Source organism: Emiliania huxleyi (genome assembly GCF_000372725.1).
Source record: "Emiliania huxleyi CCMP1516 unplaced genomic scaffold EMIHUscaffold_231, whole genome shotgun sequence".
Taxonomy (NCBI): Eukaryota; Haptophyta; order Isochrysidales; family Noelaerhabdaceae; genus Emiliania; species Emiliania huxleyi.
The window spans coordinates 70,774-87,808 of record NW_005200326.1 but is presented as its reverse complement, the minus strand read 5'-3'; the positions used below and the strand labels follow the sequence as shown (position 1 = coordinate 87,808).

The following is a 17,035-nucleotide window of genomic DNA, read 5'->3' as shown; positions in this document are numbered from 1 at the left end:
CTGTGGAGCAGGCGCGCGAAAGCAGCGATGAGTGGCGCCGCGATCAGCCACCTGTGGGCGGTCGTCGGGGTCGCGGTCAAGCTCGCGACGGGGTGAATCTGGTGCGTCTAGTATCACTGGTGGGCTGGGTGTGCAGCAGCGGCGCTCAAAAAGAGGGGAAAAACTCGGCAACTGTTTGGAGTGTCTACATTCTCGAGGCACCGTTCTCGGCCCGGCCGGAAAGCTGGCTGGTGGTCGCGCGCGGCGCGTCAGCGCCACTCCGACTGGTCGGGCACCTCGGCTGGGTCCATCGGCAAGAGGCCCGCGCCGTCGGGCGGCCCCGGGAGCGCATGATGCCCCTCCGAGAGGCGCTCGCCCCGCCGAGATCGCGCTGGTTTGGCACGAAAAACACCAGGCCCCAAGGGGGGGGGGGTCAAGTATGGTACCCTAGACCTTCCCCGGTCGCCTAGCCTCTGCGCTGTCTGGCGGACGCCTGTATGCCATGCGCGCGGACCACGCTTGCGTGGATTTGTGGCTGGCAGGCTGACCCGTGTGCGGGGTAACCCGCGCACGGGGAAGCTTCACGGGTTCGAGTCGTCAAACATTAAGCAGCGGAGGTATGCCGAGGGGGACCGGGAGGCGGTAAGTCGTCGTCGCCCGGCGCTGCTTGCAGCACCATGGCGATGGCGCTAAGAGGTTCCTCTTTTCCGCGCCCCCCCCGCAAGGCGCGCGATACACACTAGAGGTCGATACTCGACGCGTCCTACAAGCCGTACATGGTCTGTGTCGCTGTCGGCACGCTGTCGACAGGACGTCGAGCGACACCCGGTGGCAGTGCCACCCAGGATTGTTGGGCGCTTCAAAAAGAGCTAGTATAAGCCGTGTCCACAGGGCGCTCAAAAGATACGCATTGAGAAAGAAAATACCTTTCACGACAGCGACGGCGCGGGCGACGGCTTCCTACAAGCCGTCGCCCTCACCACAGAAGCCGCGTCATCCGACTGACTCGTCTCCCTCCCACCCACCCACTAATAACTCCGGCGCCCGCCCCACCCACTCGCTCCCCATCCCGACCCCGACGACCCGCCCCGACGCACCCGAGCCGGTTGGGAAGCAAGTTGGGTAGCGAGGATTGGCGTGACGCGATCCATGAGATGGGACGGTGGCGTGAAGGACTGGAAAGAAGTAAATCGGTCGTGTGATGATCTCAGGCCCAGTGAGGTAGTGCATCTGACTATCCCGGATCCTGCTGAACAAGTTCCTCTTGTAGCTCGATCGGTCATACCGCCATCGCCGTCGGGGAGAGGGGGGACGACACTGCTTCGGCAGCGTGCACCTCGATCCTGTACCGTGTTTGTTATGACCCCCCCCGATGAACACATCAGTGAGGGAGGGCGAGACGATCGAGGGGTCCCGTACCATGCGGAATCGACCCTATCAAGTGCTCAAGTGCTCAAGTAAATCGGTTGAGGCTTTCGCTGAGGATCGCAGTCACGATGTTTTCAATTAGCAAGGCTTGGGATTGAGGACGACGCCGGCCACGCGGACGCACGACGCCAACTTCGATAACAAAGAACGCCGCGCGGGACGCCCCGCCGCCCTCTTCCCGCACGTTCGCGACGCGGCGTCCGCCGAGGAGGACGCCGCTTTCCCCGTGGTCGCCTTCGCGGGCACCTTTGCGATATACGCGAGCTGCTACCTCGCACGCAACAACGCTGCCGTCGCAAAGATCGCCTATGGTGGCGCGCTGAGCACGGCGCACCTCGCGAGCGCCGACGCGGCCTTTCTGAGTGCCTACACGCTGTCGTCGTTCCTGTTCGCGTCGGCGTCGGAGAAGGCGGGCGGTTGGCGAGTGGCGTGCGTGGGCCTGCTGGCGGCGGGCTTGTCGCAGGCTGGCGTCGTGACGCTTCCCGGCGGCGCAGCGCCGGACTGGCGCGCACTGGCGGCGTGCTACGCGCTGAACGGTCTGTCGCAGGGCGCGCTCTTCCCCGCGTGCAAGGCGGTGCTCGCCAACTCCATCCCGGCGAGGATCCGCGGCAAGGCCATCGCGGCGTGGAACACGTCCTTCTACCTGGGCGGTGTGGCTGCGACGGCCGTCGCCTCGCAGCTGCTGAGCATGGGCTACGACTGGCGCGCGCTCTACTTGCTGCCGGCGTGCCTGCTGTCGAGTCTCGCGCTGGGGCTGCTGCCGCTCGACCCGGGCGAGGGCACCGAGTTTGGCGCTGGGTTGGCGCCAGGGGGGACTACCGCCATCGCCACCGCCACCGTCTCCAGCAGCGGCGGCTACGAGCTGTGGGGCTGCGGGCTGACCTACGCCGCGGTGAAGATGCTGCGATACTCGCTCATGCTGTGGCTGCCGCTGCTGCTGGCGGACCGCGGGCTGGCCGTGGCGCTCGCAGCTGCGACGGCGGCGTGCGTCGACATCGGCAGCGTGGCGGGGTCGGTGGTGGGGGGCGCGGTGGTGGACAAAACCAAGGGCGACGCCGATTTCGCCGCGATGGTTTCGCTGGTGAGCCTGGGGCTATTGCTGCCGCTGCTGCCGACGGCCGCGACGATCCCCGACGCGATGCTGCGCCAGCTCGCGCTAGTGGGCGCCGCGCTCAGCGTTGGCATCGCCACAGGCGCGGCAGAGACCGTGCAGGGCTCGCTCGCGCCGCTGGCGATCGCCGAGCGCCTCGGCGGCGCGCCCGGCCGTGCGGTGGGCTTCGTCAACGGCTGTGGCTCGGTGGGCTCTATGTTGGCCGCGCCGCTGTTGCCGCTGCTGTCGGTGCTGGCCGTGCGCATGGGGATGCACTCCACCGACGCGCTCGGCCTGCTCGCGCCCGTCGCCGGCGCGAGTGCCGCCATGGTCTACGTTTTCGGCCGGAAAAGAATCGGCCGCAGCAAAGCTGGGTTGTTGCACGAGTATATGGGACACCGATGTCTCAAATATGAGAGGTTTTGACTCCTACCGGCTCCTGACGCTACTGTATCCCTGGCAAGGGTACCCTGGGTGGGCGGCGGGGGCCTCTACTCGCCAGGTAGGCCGCAGGCCTGGGATGACAAGTGCACCTGGGGCGGGCTGCAACGGCTGCACTTCGTGGTGCACCCCTGCTTGCTTGGCTGAGTGAGATTGTCCTCGCGGGACGTTGCTCGTTGGCACTGCTCATGGGGCGGCGGCGCTTCTGCAGTGTGGGGCGTGGGATGGGGCTGCTCGTGATGGGCGGCGGCCTTCCGCAGTGTGGGGCGGGTTGGGGAGCTGCTCGGCTGACGGCTGCGAGGGCGGACGGGTTGACGCCCGCATACGCCGCCGCTGAGAATGGCCACGTTCACGCGCTCTACTTCTTCTTAGAGCAGTGCGGGCGAGAGGTGCTGACGGCTGCGAGGGCGGACGGGTTGACGCCCGCATACGCCGCCGCTGAGAACGGCCACGTTCACGCGCTGTCGAGGAGCATGCAATGCAGCTGGTAGAGGTGCTGCGCCAGCTCCTCGCAAACCCTCCCAGCACGCGGCCTGGCCGCGCCGCGCATGACTAGCTCGTCGACGGCATCCCAAAAGGCGGGGATCCCGGACAGGCGGCGCAGGGATTCGCGAGCAGTCGACTCGTCCTCGTCGGACGGCAGACCCGCAGTATCAAGCGCATGGCGCACTCGCGCAACACGAGGATCTCTCGAGAGGTCGAACCACTCGGCAGATACGAAGTGGATATCCGACGCTTGGAAGCCGGCCTGAACAAAGATGCGCCGCGCGTCCGCCTTGCTCGCCTCCATGAGTGTTTGCAGGCTTTGGTCAGAGTGGTCGTCCTCATCGAGCGCCTTGTACTCCGCGTCGAGCTTGGTAATGACGATAATTGGCTGGTGGCCGCTGGCTTTGATTTGCCGCAACGCCTCTTGGAGCGGCTCGAGGCTGAGGTCGGTGAAGGAGGCGACGACGATGGGCACGTCACACTTGCGCAGGTGGCGCTCTGCGATGGCGCGTCGGCTCTCGTCGGCCCCAAGCCCAGGAGCGTCGATGATGTTGTAAGGCTGGCAGTCGGCGTTTGCCGTGACGCCGACCGCGATGTGATCAACCACGCTAGCAAGGGCCTTGATGCTCGCACCATCGTTGCCATGGACGCGAGCCCACGCGCTGACCTCCTCCTCTGAAAGTCGCAGCGTCGGAGGCGACTCCTGCTCGCTCCCATCCGGCCAAAGCGAGCAGCCGGCGAGAACGTATTCCCTGGCGAGCGCGAGCGTTTCCTCGTCAAGGAACTCGCGCACCTTCTCCGGGAGCAAGTCGCGCAGCGTCGAGTCCAACTCAGCGACGGCGCTCCAGTGGAAATGCAGTTTAGCGCCCTTGCTGCCGCCACCGACGTCGATTTTGATCAGGTGCGCGGTGCACTCCTTAGAGGAGACAGGCAGCATATTATTCAGTGACGGGTAGCCTGTCTGCAGCAGCCTGCTCTTGCCAACGCTGTACACGCCGTAGACCATCAGCTCAAACCTTTCGTTCTGCAAAGTGCGCTCGAGGCTGCGAAGCTCACTCAGGATGCGGGCGGGAGCCGAGTCGACCGCGCCGCCTGCGCAGTGCTTTGTCGCCACCTCGGCCACCGCCACTGCGCCACGCACGATTTGCAGCAGATCCTCTTGGTTATGCCTAGCCACACGAGCCTGAAGCACGAGAGGTGCTGACACGAGAGGCGCTGACACGAGAGCCGCTCTGTTGCCGCTCAGCGCCTCGCTGCCGCACCGCTCTGCGAGGAAGCGGAGCGTGTCGACATGGCCAGTGAGTGCCGCGGCGTCTGCTGGCGTGCCGCCGTCCGCTTTCGCGGCCGTCAGCACCTCTGGACCGCACCGCTCTGCGAGGAAGTGGAGCGCGTCGACATGGCCACCGAGGGCGGCGGCGTGCGCAAGCGTGCCGCCGTCCGCTTTCGCGGCCGTCAGCACCTCTGGACCGCACCGCTCTGCGAGGAAGCGGAGCGCGTCGACATGGCCACCGAGGGCGGCGGCGTGCGCAGGCGTGCCGCCGTCCGCTTTCGCGGCCGTCAGCACCTCTGGACCGCGCTCCTCGGAGAGGAAGCGAAGCGCGTCGAGTTGGCCGGTCGCAGCGGCGGCGTGTGCTACCTGGCTAGCTAGCAGGTAGGCAACGATCCGAGCATCGCCGGCGTCGAGGCCCTTGATGCTCCAATCCAATGAAGTCGAACTCCACACCTCCTCCTCCGACGACCCCACCTTCTCCCAGAACGCGTCGAGCGCCTCCTGCGCGGGCCGTTCGATCGCCGCCGCCGCCACCGCAGGCGCCGCTGCCGCCGCCGCCGCCTCAGCGCTCAGCACGCCCGCGAGGAGCAGCACGAGGCGCACCTGCCGGTACAGCACCGCCAGCGGCCCCGGCAGCGGCACGCCACGCTTGTCGATCTGCATCACGATCGCGTAGCCCACCGCGCAGACGAGGACGAAGAGCCCTCCCACCGCGGTCACCGAGTAGCCCACCAGCAGCGGCGCCGGCGCCCGGTGCGCAGCATCGAGCGCGACCGCCATCGCGATGAGCGCGACCATGTCGAGCAGCACGAGGAAGCCGCCGAAGAGCAGGATGGCGGCGCCCCGTGGCCCGAGCGACTGCGCCGCGTGGAGCGTGCCCGCGATCCGCTCCACCTCCGCCTCCTGCTCATCACGCAGCCGCTTGGCCTCCAGTTCCAGTTCCACCTCCGCCTCCAGCTCGACCTGCCGACTCTCCACGTCGTCCCGCCCTGCTCGGCCCGCCAACGCGGCGGGGCCCGACAACGCGGCGGGCCGCTCGCTCGAGCTCACTTCGATCGCCGCAGATCCGGCGGATCGTTGGGCCACGTCAGACCCAAAGGCGCCGCCCGACCCGAAGGTGAAGGCCGGCGCCGCCGCGCCCGGAGCAGGGACGGGAGCGGCGCCAAAGTTGAAGACGCCGCCCGCGGCGGCGCCAGCAGCTCCGAACGTGGGCGCAGTCGCGGCGCCGGCCCCAAACGTCGGCGCAGCGGCGGCGCCAGCGGCTCCAAACATGGGCGCGGCGGCGGGGCCAGCAGCTCCGAACGTTGGCGCGGAGGCGTCGGCCGCCTGGGCGCCGAAGGTGAAGATGGCCGCGGGCGGCGCGGCAGAGCCAACCGAGAACTGGGGGGAGGGGCAGCAGGGGTGCGTGAGGAGAAGGGCAGAATGAGGGGTTGAGGAAAGGGTGAACCGAGGAGGGGGGGAAACTTTGGCCAAGGGGGAAAAGGGAAAAGGGGGGGGGGGGGGGGGGGCTGGGGGCCAAGGCAGCGCGCACCGGCGTGGCCGACGCCGCCGCCCCAGAGGAGGCGCCGCCGGAGGAGGCGCCGCCGCCGCCAAAGACGAAAGGCGCGGGCGCGGCCGGCGCGGCGTCTCCCTCGTCAGCCTCCGGCGGCAGCCGGCCGTACGGAGGGTCGGCGGCCGCGGAGGCGTCGCCGGTTTCGGCGGCGCCGCGGACGAGGGCGAGCCACACGTACTTCTCGGGCGAGAGGACATAGAGCAGCGTAAAGATGAGCGCGACGTACCGGTCCTTGCGCCACGTGGCCGCCGTGTCGACGAGGAGGTAGGCGGGGTTGAAGTGCAGGCAGAACAGGGTGAGCGCGATATAGATCGCCTCGCGCAGCGCAACCACTACGCCGAGCATTCGCTGCAGCGGCGACACGTCGTTCCACGAAGCGACGAAGGCGAGGCCGTACGCGATGGGCTGGAGGTGGTGCCAGAGCAGGAGGCGCGCGAACCCCGCAACGAAGGCAGTGTCTTTGTCCATGCCGGTCATCGTTCTCGCCTCTCGCCACGGGATGCGGCTCTGCAGCACCTCGACCATCCCGAGCCCGATGTGGCCGCGGCGGCTCTCACCGCAGCGGATGCCATAGCCATGCTCGCTGATCCACTGGAGCAGGGCGTTGAAGCGCTCGAGCGTGTAGTCGTACAGCGTGCGGAGGTAGTACGGGGTGATCACGAGCACGAGGAGCGTCAGCAGGTTGTCCTGGTGCTGGAGCGTTTTTAGGTCCGCCTCTTCCTCATCGCTCGCAACGATGTGGACGACCGAGTCGAGCAGCGTAGCGGACATGAGGAGCCAAGGACAAAGAAAGGCGTGCACCGAAGGCGTGTCCGCGTCTCAAGATTTAAGACAAGCTGAAGTGTAAAGTGTGTGAGTGTGTGTACAAGGGGCTCCGTTGGTGGAAGGGGCCGTGAGGGAGATGGTGCCGAGAGGGGAGGAGGCGCGAATGGAGACGTCGGCTAAGAGGGAGAAGGCAAAAGTGCAGGGGAAAAAGGTGCGATCGCTGCGGAGCGCTGAAACCTTACTTCAGATGGGGCCTTTTGGGTGGAGATGCTTTGTGGGCGGACCAAGGGTGGATGCGATTCGGGATGCGGAAGTGCAAAAGCACATGGTGAGCGGGTTGGACGGACGATATATGAGTGGAGAGGGGACAGAAATGGTGGACAAATGGCTGCGTCGGAGCGAGGAGCGGGAGGAAAAGGCGATTCAGTGGTCGCTGGAGGAGAGCAATCGGCGGGTGAGAGAAGAAAGGAGGAAAGCTAAGGAGGATCAGAGCGAAGAGATGGAGGTTTCAGAGTCAGAGTCGAGCTGCTGTGATGGGGAGGTGGAGACTTGGAGGCGCTATGGGCGAAGGAAAGGGAGGAAGAAGGCGCGGCTGAATAGGGCAGTAATGAGTTCAGATCCAGGATGGGGTCATGGGAGTCAGTCAGTCAATGAGTACTCGAGTCAGTCGGTCAATCAGTCAGTCAGTGGTGAGCAGAGAGAAGAAGTTCAGATGGAAGTGGAGAGCGGAGGCGATAGCGGGGCAGCGGGGAGTAGCGGGCAGAGTGGATTCGATGGGGGGGGGGTCGTGGAGTCAGATGGTGGGAGGGGATGGGTATGCTGAGGAGGATGACGGGATTATGATGGACTACATGGAGAACGAGGGCGTGGGGAACGACGAGATTGACAGGTTCATGGGGTGGACGACAGTGGATTTGCGATACGAGAGGTTGGAGCAAGCTAGGAGGGCAGGGCCTAGTGTGGACATGCGAACCGGGTTGGAAGAGCGGGGGGCTTCAGGACGAGGATTCAAACTGCGATTTTCTGTTCAGTTGACGCTCGTCGTCCACTGAGGACTCGGTGGTTGTCACCACTTTGTATGCTATTAATATTAACCTTGCGAACTCGCCCCCCCCGGCAGGGCTATGCAGCCGTGACCAGTGTGTGCTGTCTACGCCTGAACCAGGTGTCAAATCTGCCAATGCGTGATCTGTGTGTGGGCCGGTCTGTGACGGGTCCAGGCATTGTCCGACGGGTAGGGGGGCTGTGGCCGGGCGGTGTCCGGTGCGGAGTCTCTCTCTGATCCCGCCTGGGATGTTGGGTGCGAGGTCGTGGAAGCTTCGATCCCAAGGGGGGGAGCTGAGCCCACTCGGTAACCAACTCTCAGGGGCAGAAAGGTGACACGGCGGCGGCGGCGCGGCGCCCCCCCGTAGCGATGTCCCTGGGTGCGCCAAGCGTGTTCAAGCGGAGCGCAAGCAGACGCTCCGGTAATCAGGCCGTGAGTACCAGGCAGGAGAGGGGAGAAGAGCCCAGGGAGGGGGGAGGAGAAGAGCCCAAGAGCCAAGACGGCCTCCCTCTCCCTCCCCTCCCACCGGGCCTCCCTCTCCCTCCCCTCGCACCGGGCCTCCCTCTCCCCCTCCTGCCGCCAAGCACTAATGCACTATCAAACTATTAGCCTGATAATGTACCTAATTATTAGAGGTACCTCTAATATTAGGTACATTATCAGGCTAATAGTTTGATATAGTGCTACCTCTAATAATTAGGTACATTATCAGGCTAATAGTTTGATAACCTCTAATAATTAGGTACATTATCAGGCTAATAGTTTGATAGTGCTGTCTCAAGGGGTCAGCCGCTTGCCGAACCACCTCCGAAGGGGGGGGGTGGACGTACGCCAGCGGCACGAGGGCTTCACCTTCAGCCACACAAGTCACAACTACCATGCTCCATGGGAACGCGACCCACACAAAGCACCACAAAGTTAGGCATACCCCCCGGCGCAGTGTCCCCTGCTATGAATGTGTCGCCGTTTGTCGGGGCACGGTCGCAATCCTGTGCAGTCAGGGCAGCAAGTGGGGGCGGGGTGGACAGCTCGTGTGGGCGGCGTTTAGAGATGAACCTCGACTAAAGCGCGATAAAATCTCCCACTCCGGGGCCCACCCCATACAGCACAGACCCAAAACTACGCGAGAGACGCGGGCGGAGCCACGGCCCAGCCAGCCGTTTCTCGCCCACGGTCGCCCCCGCCCCGAGTCCTAGCCCCCCCTCTCGCCCGCTGCCGCTCGCTCCAGCGCACGCCGCCTCACGCCGCCTCTCCTCTCCGTGTCACCCAGCACACGCTCACGCGCGCGCTCTCACGCCGCCGGAGGCCATCACCGCCGCCGCGCGATTGGCCGCGCGGCTCACCGCTTGCGGATGGTGTCGTCGTTATCCGCGGGCGCAAAGATGAGCTCGCCCGACTCGAGCTTGATCTGGTACGGCGCTACGAGAGCGTGCCTGCTAGTAGAGTTCGCGCATCAACTGCCGGTGGTTCGCTCATCGACTAGCTAATGAACCCGGTACGGCGCTACGAGAGCGTGGGGTAGGAGGGGGGAGGAGAGGGGGGAGGAGAGGGGGGAGGAGAGGGGGGAGGAGAGGGGGGAGGGCGGGGGAGGGGGGGGAGAGGGGGGGGGGGGAGGGGGGGGGGAGGGGGGGGGGGTGAAAGGGCTGTGCGGAGGGGGGAGGAGCAGCAGCGGCAGCAGGGCGGGGACGGGCGCGCGCCTCGGCACGCCAGGAGGGCGGTAGTGATGCCCCACGACAGTGCCGTCCGCCCACTCGCCTACGGGACGTGTCTCGGACGTGTCGTGGGCGTGTCCCGGACGTGACCGCGAGCGGGTGGATCTCCCTCGCCCGGGTCGCCCGGCCGCATCCGGCACGCCACCTGAGTCATCACCAGTGAGCATCAATCAGCTCTCACAAGAAACGAATTAGGCCGCATCCGGCTCTCGCGCGCCTTGGTGCCGACGGCGTAGCGCGGCGGCGGAAGGGACGGGTCGACGCGGCTCGCGGCGCCTGTTCACGGCTCGAGGTGTGAAGAGACGCTGCGCACAGGTCCAGTGGACGCTCGAGCCGAGGCCCGGCGCCTGGTGGTGCATTAGCGTCTTAGCTAAGGAGCCCACCAGTCAAGGCAAGTGCCGTACAGACGCGAGACGCGCGCCGTGCTCGCGGATGATCGCCTCCTCGTCAAACGGCGCCAGCACAAGCTCGCCCGTCGCGAGCTTCACCTGGTGCGGCGCCACCCAGCCCTCAAGGAAGTGTCCAGGAAGTGTCTAGGAAGTGTCTAGGAAGTGTCTCGCCCGTCGCGAGCTTCACCTGGTGCGGCGCCACCCAGCCCTCAAGGAGGTGTCCAGGAAGTGTCTAGGAAATGTCTCGCCCGTCGCGAGCTTCACCTGGTGCGGCGCCACCCAGCCCTCAAGGAAGTGTCCAGGAAGTGTCTAGGAGGTGTCTCGCCCGTCGCAAGCTTCACCTGGTGCGGCGCCACCCAGCCCTCAAGGAAGTGTCCAGGAAGTGTCTAGGAAGCGTCTCGCCCGTCGCGAGCTTCACCTGGTGCGGCGCCACCCATCCCTCAAGGAAGTGTCCAGGAAGTGTCTAGGAAGTGTCTCGCCCGTCGCGAGCTTCACCTGGTGCGGCGCCACCCAGCCCTCAAGGAAGTGTCCAGGAAGTGTCTAGGAAGCGTCTCGCCCGTCGCGAGCTTCACCTGGTGCGGCGCCACCCATCCCTCAAGGAAGTGTCCAGGAAGTGTCTAGGAAGTGTCTCGCCCGTCGCGAGCTTCACCTGGTGCGGCGCCACCCAGCCCTCAAGGAAGTGTCCAGGAAGTGTCTAGGAAGTGTCTAGGAGGTCTGTCGGAAGTGTCTAGGCAGCTTCACCTGGTGCGGCGCCACCCAGCCCTCTAGGAAGTGTCCAGGAAGTGTCTAGGAAGTGTCTAGGAGGTCTGTCGGAAGTGTCTAGGCAGCTTCACCTGGTACGGCGCCACCCAGCCCTCCGGCGCGCCGCTCTCTGCGGGCGGCGTGAAGTTTGTTGCCACGACGACGCCATCCCGCCACTCGTGGCCTATCACGCACTCCACGCGCTCTAGAACGTTCGAGGAAGGCTCCTCGAAGGTTCCTAGAAGCTCCACCGATCATGCCCTCGTCGCGAATTGTCTAGGAAGTGTCTCGGCAGTGTCCAGGAAGTGTCTAGGAAGCTTCACCGATCAGGCACTCCACACGTGCGCCTTCCCTGAAGCGCAGACCGCCGCCGCCGCCGCCGCCGCCGCCCATGCCTCCGCCACCGCGGGCGCGCGTCATGATCGCCGACTGAACAGCGCCGCGGCACGCCTGACAATGTGGTGACAAGGTGGTTGTGTGGTTAAGGTGAGGTGGTTCGGGTGAGCCTCCACACACACACACACGAGGTGGCGGGGCGAGGGCCAGGCTAGTACCTCGCGACTCCACAGCTAGACAGGCAGGAGCGCCACACGGCATTGGAGGTGCAAGGCCCAGTGCGCGTGGGCGAGCGGTGTGGGGTGTGTGGGGGGTGTGTGCGAGCCTGCTGAAAGCCGCGGAAGGCGCCGAGCACCTCGCTGTCGCCTCCAAACTGCTGCGGCACTTTCGCAAGCTCTGCGCATCCGTGCTCCTGCTCAACACCGCGCATGCTGACACAGTGAGAGGGGGGAGGGGTGGGGGGGGGGGGGGCGAGAGAGAGACACAGAGAGAGGGAGAAGGGCGAGAGGGAGGGAGGTGTGTGTGTGTGTGTGTGTGTGTGTGTGTGTGTGTGTGTGTGTGTGTGTGTGTGTGTGTGTGTGTGTGTGTGTGTGTGTGTGTGTGTGTGTGTGTGTGTGTGTGTGTGTGTGTGTGTGTGTGTGTGTGTGTGTGTGATGGGGAGAGATGGGGAGAGATGGGGAGAGATGGGGAGAGATGGGGAGAGATGGGGAGAGATGGGGAGAGATGGGGAGAGATGGGTAAGATCCTGCTCGATGCCGCAGTGCTCGAGGTACTGCCGCTGCAGCGCGACGCAACGCGCCGGCATCGCCTCGGGGCGGCGGCGAGGCGATGAGTCGGAGAGGCCGTCATTAGTAGTCCTCACTGCAAGTCTCACGGGTCTCGCTGTCGTTGCTATTCTTGCTGCTGCTACCTCGGGCGGCAGCGAGGCGAGGTCGGCGACGGCGTCGCCCGAGAGGAGGGCGGACGAGACTCCGGCAAGGAAGCGCAGGAGGAGCTCGCGGGACAGCGGGCCTAGGAAGTGTCTCGGAAGTGTCGGGGAAGTGTCTAGGAAGCGCAGGAGGAGCTCGCGGGACAGCGGGCCAGACGAGAGCAGCTCGCCGCCGGCGGGCGGGAAGCGAGCGCCTGCGTGGGAGGCGTGGGGGAGGTAGGAAGGAGGTAGGAAGGAGATGTGGAGGAGATATGGGGAGATATGGGGGAGGTATGGGGAGGTGTGGGGGAGGTGGGAAGGCGCCCTGGTCCGCCGATGGCGCTGACGCGCGGCGAAGGAACGCGGCCTGCGCCGAGTTTTGGCACGCCTTGACAAACTCCTGGAAGGCTGCGAGCACTTCGCGGTCGCCGCCAAACCGCTGCGGGACCTGCGAGACGAGGATTGATTTCGAATGGCCAGCAATCGATCATTCAGAACGAACGAGCCGCGGTGCGGGACCTGCGAGAGCTGCTTGCAGCCGTGCTCCTGCTCGATGCCGCAGTGCTCGAGGTACCTGTTAACAATTAACTAATGTTTATTCATTATCAACTAGTGCTCCTGCTCGATGCCGCAGTGCTCGAGGTACCTGTTAATAATTAACTAATGTTTATTAATTATCAACTAGTGCTCCTGCTCGATGCCGCAGTGCTCGAGGTACTCCCGCTGCAGCGCGATGCAGCGGGCGGGCATCGCCTCGGGGGGGAGGGAGGCGAGGTAGTCGATGGTGCCGTCGCTCATCAGCACCGCCGCGATCCCCGTGGCGAACCGCAGCACCTTCTCGCGCGAAAGGGAGCCAGACGACTGCAGGTCGCCGGCGGCGCGGGCAAAGGACGGCGCCGGCAGCGCCGCCGCGCCACCCTCGCCACCCTCGCCCGAGGGGGAGAGCCGGAGCTTTGTCATGGCCTCCGCCGCCGCGTCCGCGGCACTCTCCGCCGCGGCCGCCGCGTCGCCGCCGGCGCCCGCCGCCGGCACCGCTGGCTCCTGCGGAAAGAGCACCGCGTGCAGCGCCGACGAGTAGTTGCGCCAAAAGGTGGCCTCGCTGAGCTTCTTTGGGACGAGCCGGCCGCAGCGCTTCTGCACGCGCGCGTCAGCCTCCAGCGCCGCCGCGGCCAGCGCGAGGAACGGCTCGGACATGCCCTCCTCGTCGAGCTGTTGCTCCTCGGGCCAGGCTGCGGCAAACGCGGGCGACGCCGCGGTGGAGGGCTGGAGGAAGGCGGCGTCGGAGGAGCTGAGAAGATGCAAGTCCGCGACCAGCGCGCTCGTGGACTCGATCGAGGCGAGGCGAGCCGTGAGCTCCTTGCACAGCGTGCCAGCGCTCGACATGGCTAGAGACCTTGCTCGCCCGGGGGTTGCGGTTTCTTTTTGAGAGCGCCTTCGTTGTCCCCTACCGCGTTGGTGTCCAGTCCGAGCCTGACTGTTCTTCACCTTCCTACATACATACATCGTTGTAATAATACAAACCCAATGGTCCCTTGCGAGCGGTCTTTCTTTTCTTTTTCAGCGTTGTAGCTCTGACGTTCATTCCCGATCTATCTATCCATCTATCTACATTCCCGTAGGAGGACTCTGCTGACAGGGTTTGCGATGAGGAGCGAGCCGAAGGGTTTCTCGGAAGTTAGTGCACCACTAACCGCCGAAGCGCAAGCGCTTGGAGCAAGAGAACTGCGACGCATCGGTCTCACTCATACTAGCACCCCACCTCGCGAGCCGACGTTCTGGCTCAGCCGGCTGCGCCGCTCTCGGTTTCTTTTTATGCACTTTGCAATCGGGACGCCGTAACTGTCATGTCGGTAGCCGCTCTGAACCGCTCGCTGCTGGAGCGCGGTTGATCGCGGCGCCGACGCCGCGGCGGCGCCATCTCGCGCGGCGAGAGACGGCGCTGCATCGGCGCCAAAACAAACGGGAGGTCGCGGCGCGGCCGCGGCAGCAAAAACCTACGGGTATGTTCGTAAGAGCTACATACACTGAGAGAGAGAGAGAGGCCTAGAGAACACAACCCCCTCTCTCTTTTTTTTGTTTTATAACTCCCAGTCAGGCGAGGCACGGACGAGACCGTGTGTGGGGTTAGTGAGGTGTCTATGGTCGCCCTCCTCACGGGCTAGCCGCCAGCGGCCAGCCCTATCTCGCACTCGTAAGTCATGCTAAAAAAAAGAATTTAAACAAAACAATTCTTTCTCACAGCACACAGGCTCGACACAGGTGCGAACTGGCGCGTGCTAGTACTATCACCGGCACACCACCGGAGCCGCCTAAGCGACTCCGTTAAGAACGGCAATGCACTTAGCTCCGTGCACAATGCCGCTGTCCCCGCACGCTAGCTCGTTCACCGTCTGCCACGCCACGGCGGTGTGGAGAACGACAGACAAGCGCTGCATCTGCAGCCCGTGCCAGTTCTTGGTGGTCCATGTGACCTCATCGAGGTGCTGAGCGTGCGAAAGTTTGTTACTCAGCTGGTCCGCCGCCTGCCGAAGAATTTTGCGGACGCCGTCCCCGAAGCCGCCGAACGTCTCGAAGTCGAGCAAACGCAGGTCGCAATTCTTCTCCCGCGCGAACCGGTAGTCGCCCTTCTTGTAGCGGCCGTCACAGGTGCCCCCGCCTCCGCCTCCCCCTCACTCTCCCCCTCCTCCTCTTCCGCCGCCGCCGCCTCCGCCTCTGCATCCTCCGCCTCCCTCCCCCCCTCCCCCCCCCCCCTCCGGCCGCGGCCATGCAGCATGCCCTAACACTAAGTCGAGCAGCGCCCGCTCGGTGTTGCCGAAGGCGACAAAAGCCCCCTTCCAGCCGAGCCGATCGCCACCCTGCACGCAAGCGAGCTCGTGAGTTTCAAGTCGCCAACGAGGCGCACATGCCCTTTGCCGATGTTCGCCGCCGCCACGTCAGGTTGTTTTGGGTTACTGTAACTGAGGTGTGCAGTCGGCTCCATCTCGATGAGCATGCCCCACGCCGAGCGAAGGGTCTTGACGAGTCGTTTGAGCAGGTATTTGTGTCGTGTCGCGTGCTTCGCACGCGGGTTGACCATTGCGGCATCGCCGAGTTCTTCGTGCGGCTTGCCGTTTGGCGCCTTCTTGCCCGCCTCCACCGCCTGGCAGATAAACATAAAGAAAAAAAAAGGAATACACGGGTTTCACCTTACCCAGCACACGCCCTCACTGCCTCGGGCGTCGGCGCACTTTCCTCCGACGCTCACATGCGAGTGCGGACGCCCTTCCGCTGCTCCCCTCACCCGTGCGAGTACGAGATCGCCTTTGTCTCCGACGTGGAGGGCGACCTCGACTACTTCAACCGCTGGGTGGCAGGCTCGCGCTGCGTGGCGTACACCGGCAGCGACGAGGCGGCGCTCACGCTCACGCACGCACGCGCGTATTTTGTGTACGGCGGCGACGTGCCGGATCACGGGCGCGGCAGTGAGCAGCTGCTCCGGCTGCTCGTCGGCCTGAAGCGCGCCTTTCCTCGCCGCGTCGCGCTGCTGGTTGGCAACCGCGACCTCAACAAGCTGCGGCTCACCTCCGAGTGCGCGCCGAGCGATCTAGCGCGGCCGCACTGGTCCATCCCAGCGCCGCACTGGGACGCCTCGGCGCCGACGCTCTCGCAGCATCTCGAGCAGGTTGCAGCGGCGCGCGGCGGCGCGACGGCAGAGTCTTGCGACTGTGCCGCCGAGCGGCTGCGTTGGATGTACGAGAACACGCTCGGCTGCCCGGCAACGTTCGAGGCGCGGCGAGCCGAGCTCGCGGCCTTGCGGAGCGTCGGAAGCGCCACCGGCGACAACGGCGGCGGCGGCGGCGGCGGCGGCGCGGTCGCTGCGGTGAGCGATGAGGGAGGTGTGAACATCGTCTCTTCACACCCCCACTGCTGTGAATAGGCGGCGCTGCGGTGAGCGACGAGGAGGTTGTTGCGGCAGCGGTGGCGGACGTGATGCCGGGCGGTGCGATGCAGCAGCCTGCACGCCTGCTCATCACACGCACTTCTCTCGCCCTCCTCTCTCCCTCTCTCTCCCTCACTCTCCCTGTCTCTCTCCTTCTTCTCCATACATTGCGAGGTGCAGCCGAGATCACCCGACAGTATCACACAGGTGCGATGAGCAACTACTTGCGCCACGCCTTCTCGGAACCTTCTCGGAACCTTCCAGGAACCTTCGCAGGTGCGATGAGCAACTACTTGCGCCACGCCTTCTCGGAACCTTCTAGGAACCTTCCAGGAACCTTCGCAGGTGCGATGAGCAACTACTTGCGCCACGCCTTCTCGGAACCTTCTAGGAACCTTCCAGGAACCTTCGCAGGTGCGATGAGCAACTACTTGCGCCACGCCTTCTCGGAACCTTCTAGGAACCTTCCAGGAACCTTCGCAGGTGCGATGAGCAACTACTTGCGCCACGCCTTCTCGGAACCTTCTAGGAACCTTCCAGGAACCTTCGCAGGTGCGATGAGCAACTACTTGCGCCACGCCTTCTCGGAACCTTCTCGGAACCTTCCAGGAACCTTCGCAGGTGCGATGAGCAACTACTTGCGCCACGCCTTCTCGGAACCTTCTAGGAACCTTCCAGGAACCCTCGCAGGTGCGATGAGCAACTACTTGCGCCACGCCTGCGTCGCCGCAGTCTTTGGCCAGACGCTCTTTGCGCACGGCGCCGTCGACGCGCGGACCGCCGGGTGCGAGACGGACGTCACGCTCCCGCTGCTGGGGGCCTTCCAGGAGCCTTCCAGGAACCTTCTAGGTACGTGCCGGACGACTCGACACGCTTCTGCTTGCCGGCGGCGCCGCAGGCTGGGCGGATGGTCGATTCCGTGTCCGAGTGGGTCGACGCGCTGAACGGTCTCCCCACAATCCCCCCCCCTCCCCC

At 65.0% G+C, this 17,035-nt stretch overlaps 4 protein-coding genes across 4 annotated transcripts in view; 2 read left to right on the top strand and 2 right to left on the bottom strand.

The window, feature by feature from the left end:
* Positions 1 to 1,399: 1,399 nt before the first annotated feature.
* Positions 1,400 to 3,085, top strand: EMIHUDRAFT_236172 (hypothetical protein; the record flags this gene model as incomplete). Its single annotated transcript, XM_005779353.1, has 4 exons — positions 1,400 to 1,420; positions 1,490 to 2,328; positions 2,494 to 2,916; positions 3,004 to 3,085. The coding sequence occupies 4 exons, from the start codon at positions 1,400 to 1,402 to the stop codon at positions 3,083 to 3,085; spliced, it is 1,365 nt and encodes a 454-aa protein (XP_005779410.1).
* Positions 3,086 to 3,490: 405 nt separating this feature from the next.
* Positions 3,491 to 7,017, bottom strand: EMIHUDRAFT_236171 (hypothetical protein; the record flags this gene model as incomplete). The annotated part of the gene is made up of 5 exons (XM_005779352.1): positions 3,491 to 3,566; positions 3,643 to 4,607; positions 5,148 to 5,195; positions 5,298 to 5,664; positions 6,356 to 7,017. 5 exons carry the CDS (start codon positions 7,015 to 7,017, stop codon positions 3,491 to 3,493), a joined length of 2,118 nt encoding a protein of 705 aa, XP_005779409.1.
* Positions 7,018 to 9,096: 2,079 nt separating this feature from the next.
* Positions 9,097 to 13,538, bottom strand: EMIHUDRAFT_443287 (hypothetical protein). The gene is made up of 14 exons (XM_005779351.1): positions 12,860 to 13,538; positions 12,661 to 12,715; positions 12,466 to 12,589; positions 12,315 to 12,356; positions 12,145 to 12,245; positions 11,980 to 12,042; positions 11,560 to 11,646; positions 11,222 to 11,348; positions 10,991 to 11,082; positions 10,190 to 10,256; positions 9,986 to 10,044; positions 9,883 to 9,913; positions 9,754 to 9,811; positions 9,097 to 9,489 (listed from the first exon to the last, which is right to left on the bottom strand). The coding sequence occupies exons 1-14, from the start codon at positions 13,522 to 13,524 to the stop codon at positions 9,396 to 9,398; spliced, it is 1,665 nt and encodes a 554-aa protein (XP_005779408.1). The 5' UTR covers positions 13,525 to 13,538; the 3' UTR covers positions 9,097 to 9,395.
* Positions 13,539 to 15,337: 1,799 nt separating this feature from the next.
* EMIHUDRAFT_443285 (hypothetical protein) overlaps positions 15,338 to 17,035 on the top strand; it is a 4,105-nt gene continuing 2,407 nt past the window's right edge. Inside the window, exons 1-4 of the mRNA XM_005779350.1 lie at positions 15,338 to 15,986; positions 16,058 to 16,120; positions 16,613 to 16,844; positions 16,910 to 17,007. Coding sequence (XP_005779407.1) covers positions 15,386 to 15,986; positions 16,058 to 16,120; positions 16,613 to 16,844; positions 16,910 to 17,007 — 994 coding nt within the window. The 5' untranslated portion in view covers positions 15,338 to 15,385. The remainder of the gene's footprint in view (positions 15,987 to 16,057; positions 16,121 to 16,612; positions 16,845 to 16,909; positions 17,008 to 17,035) is intronic.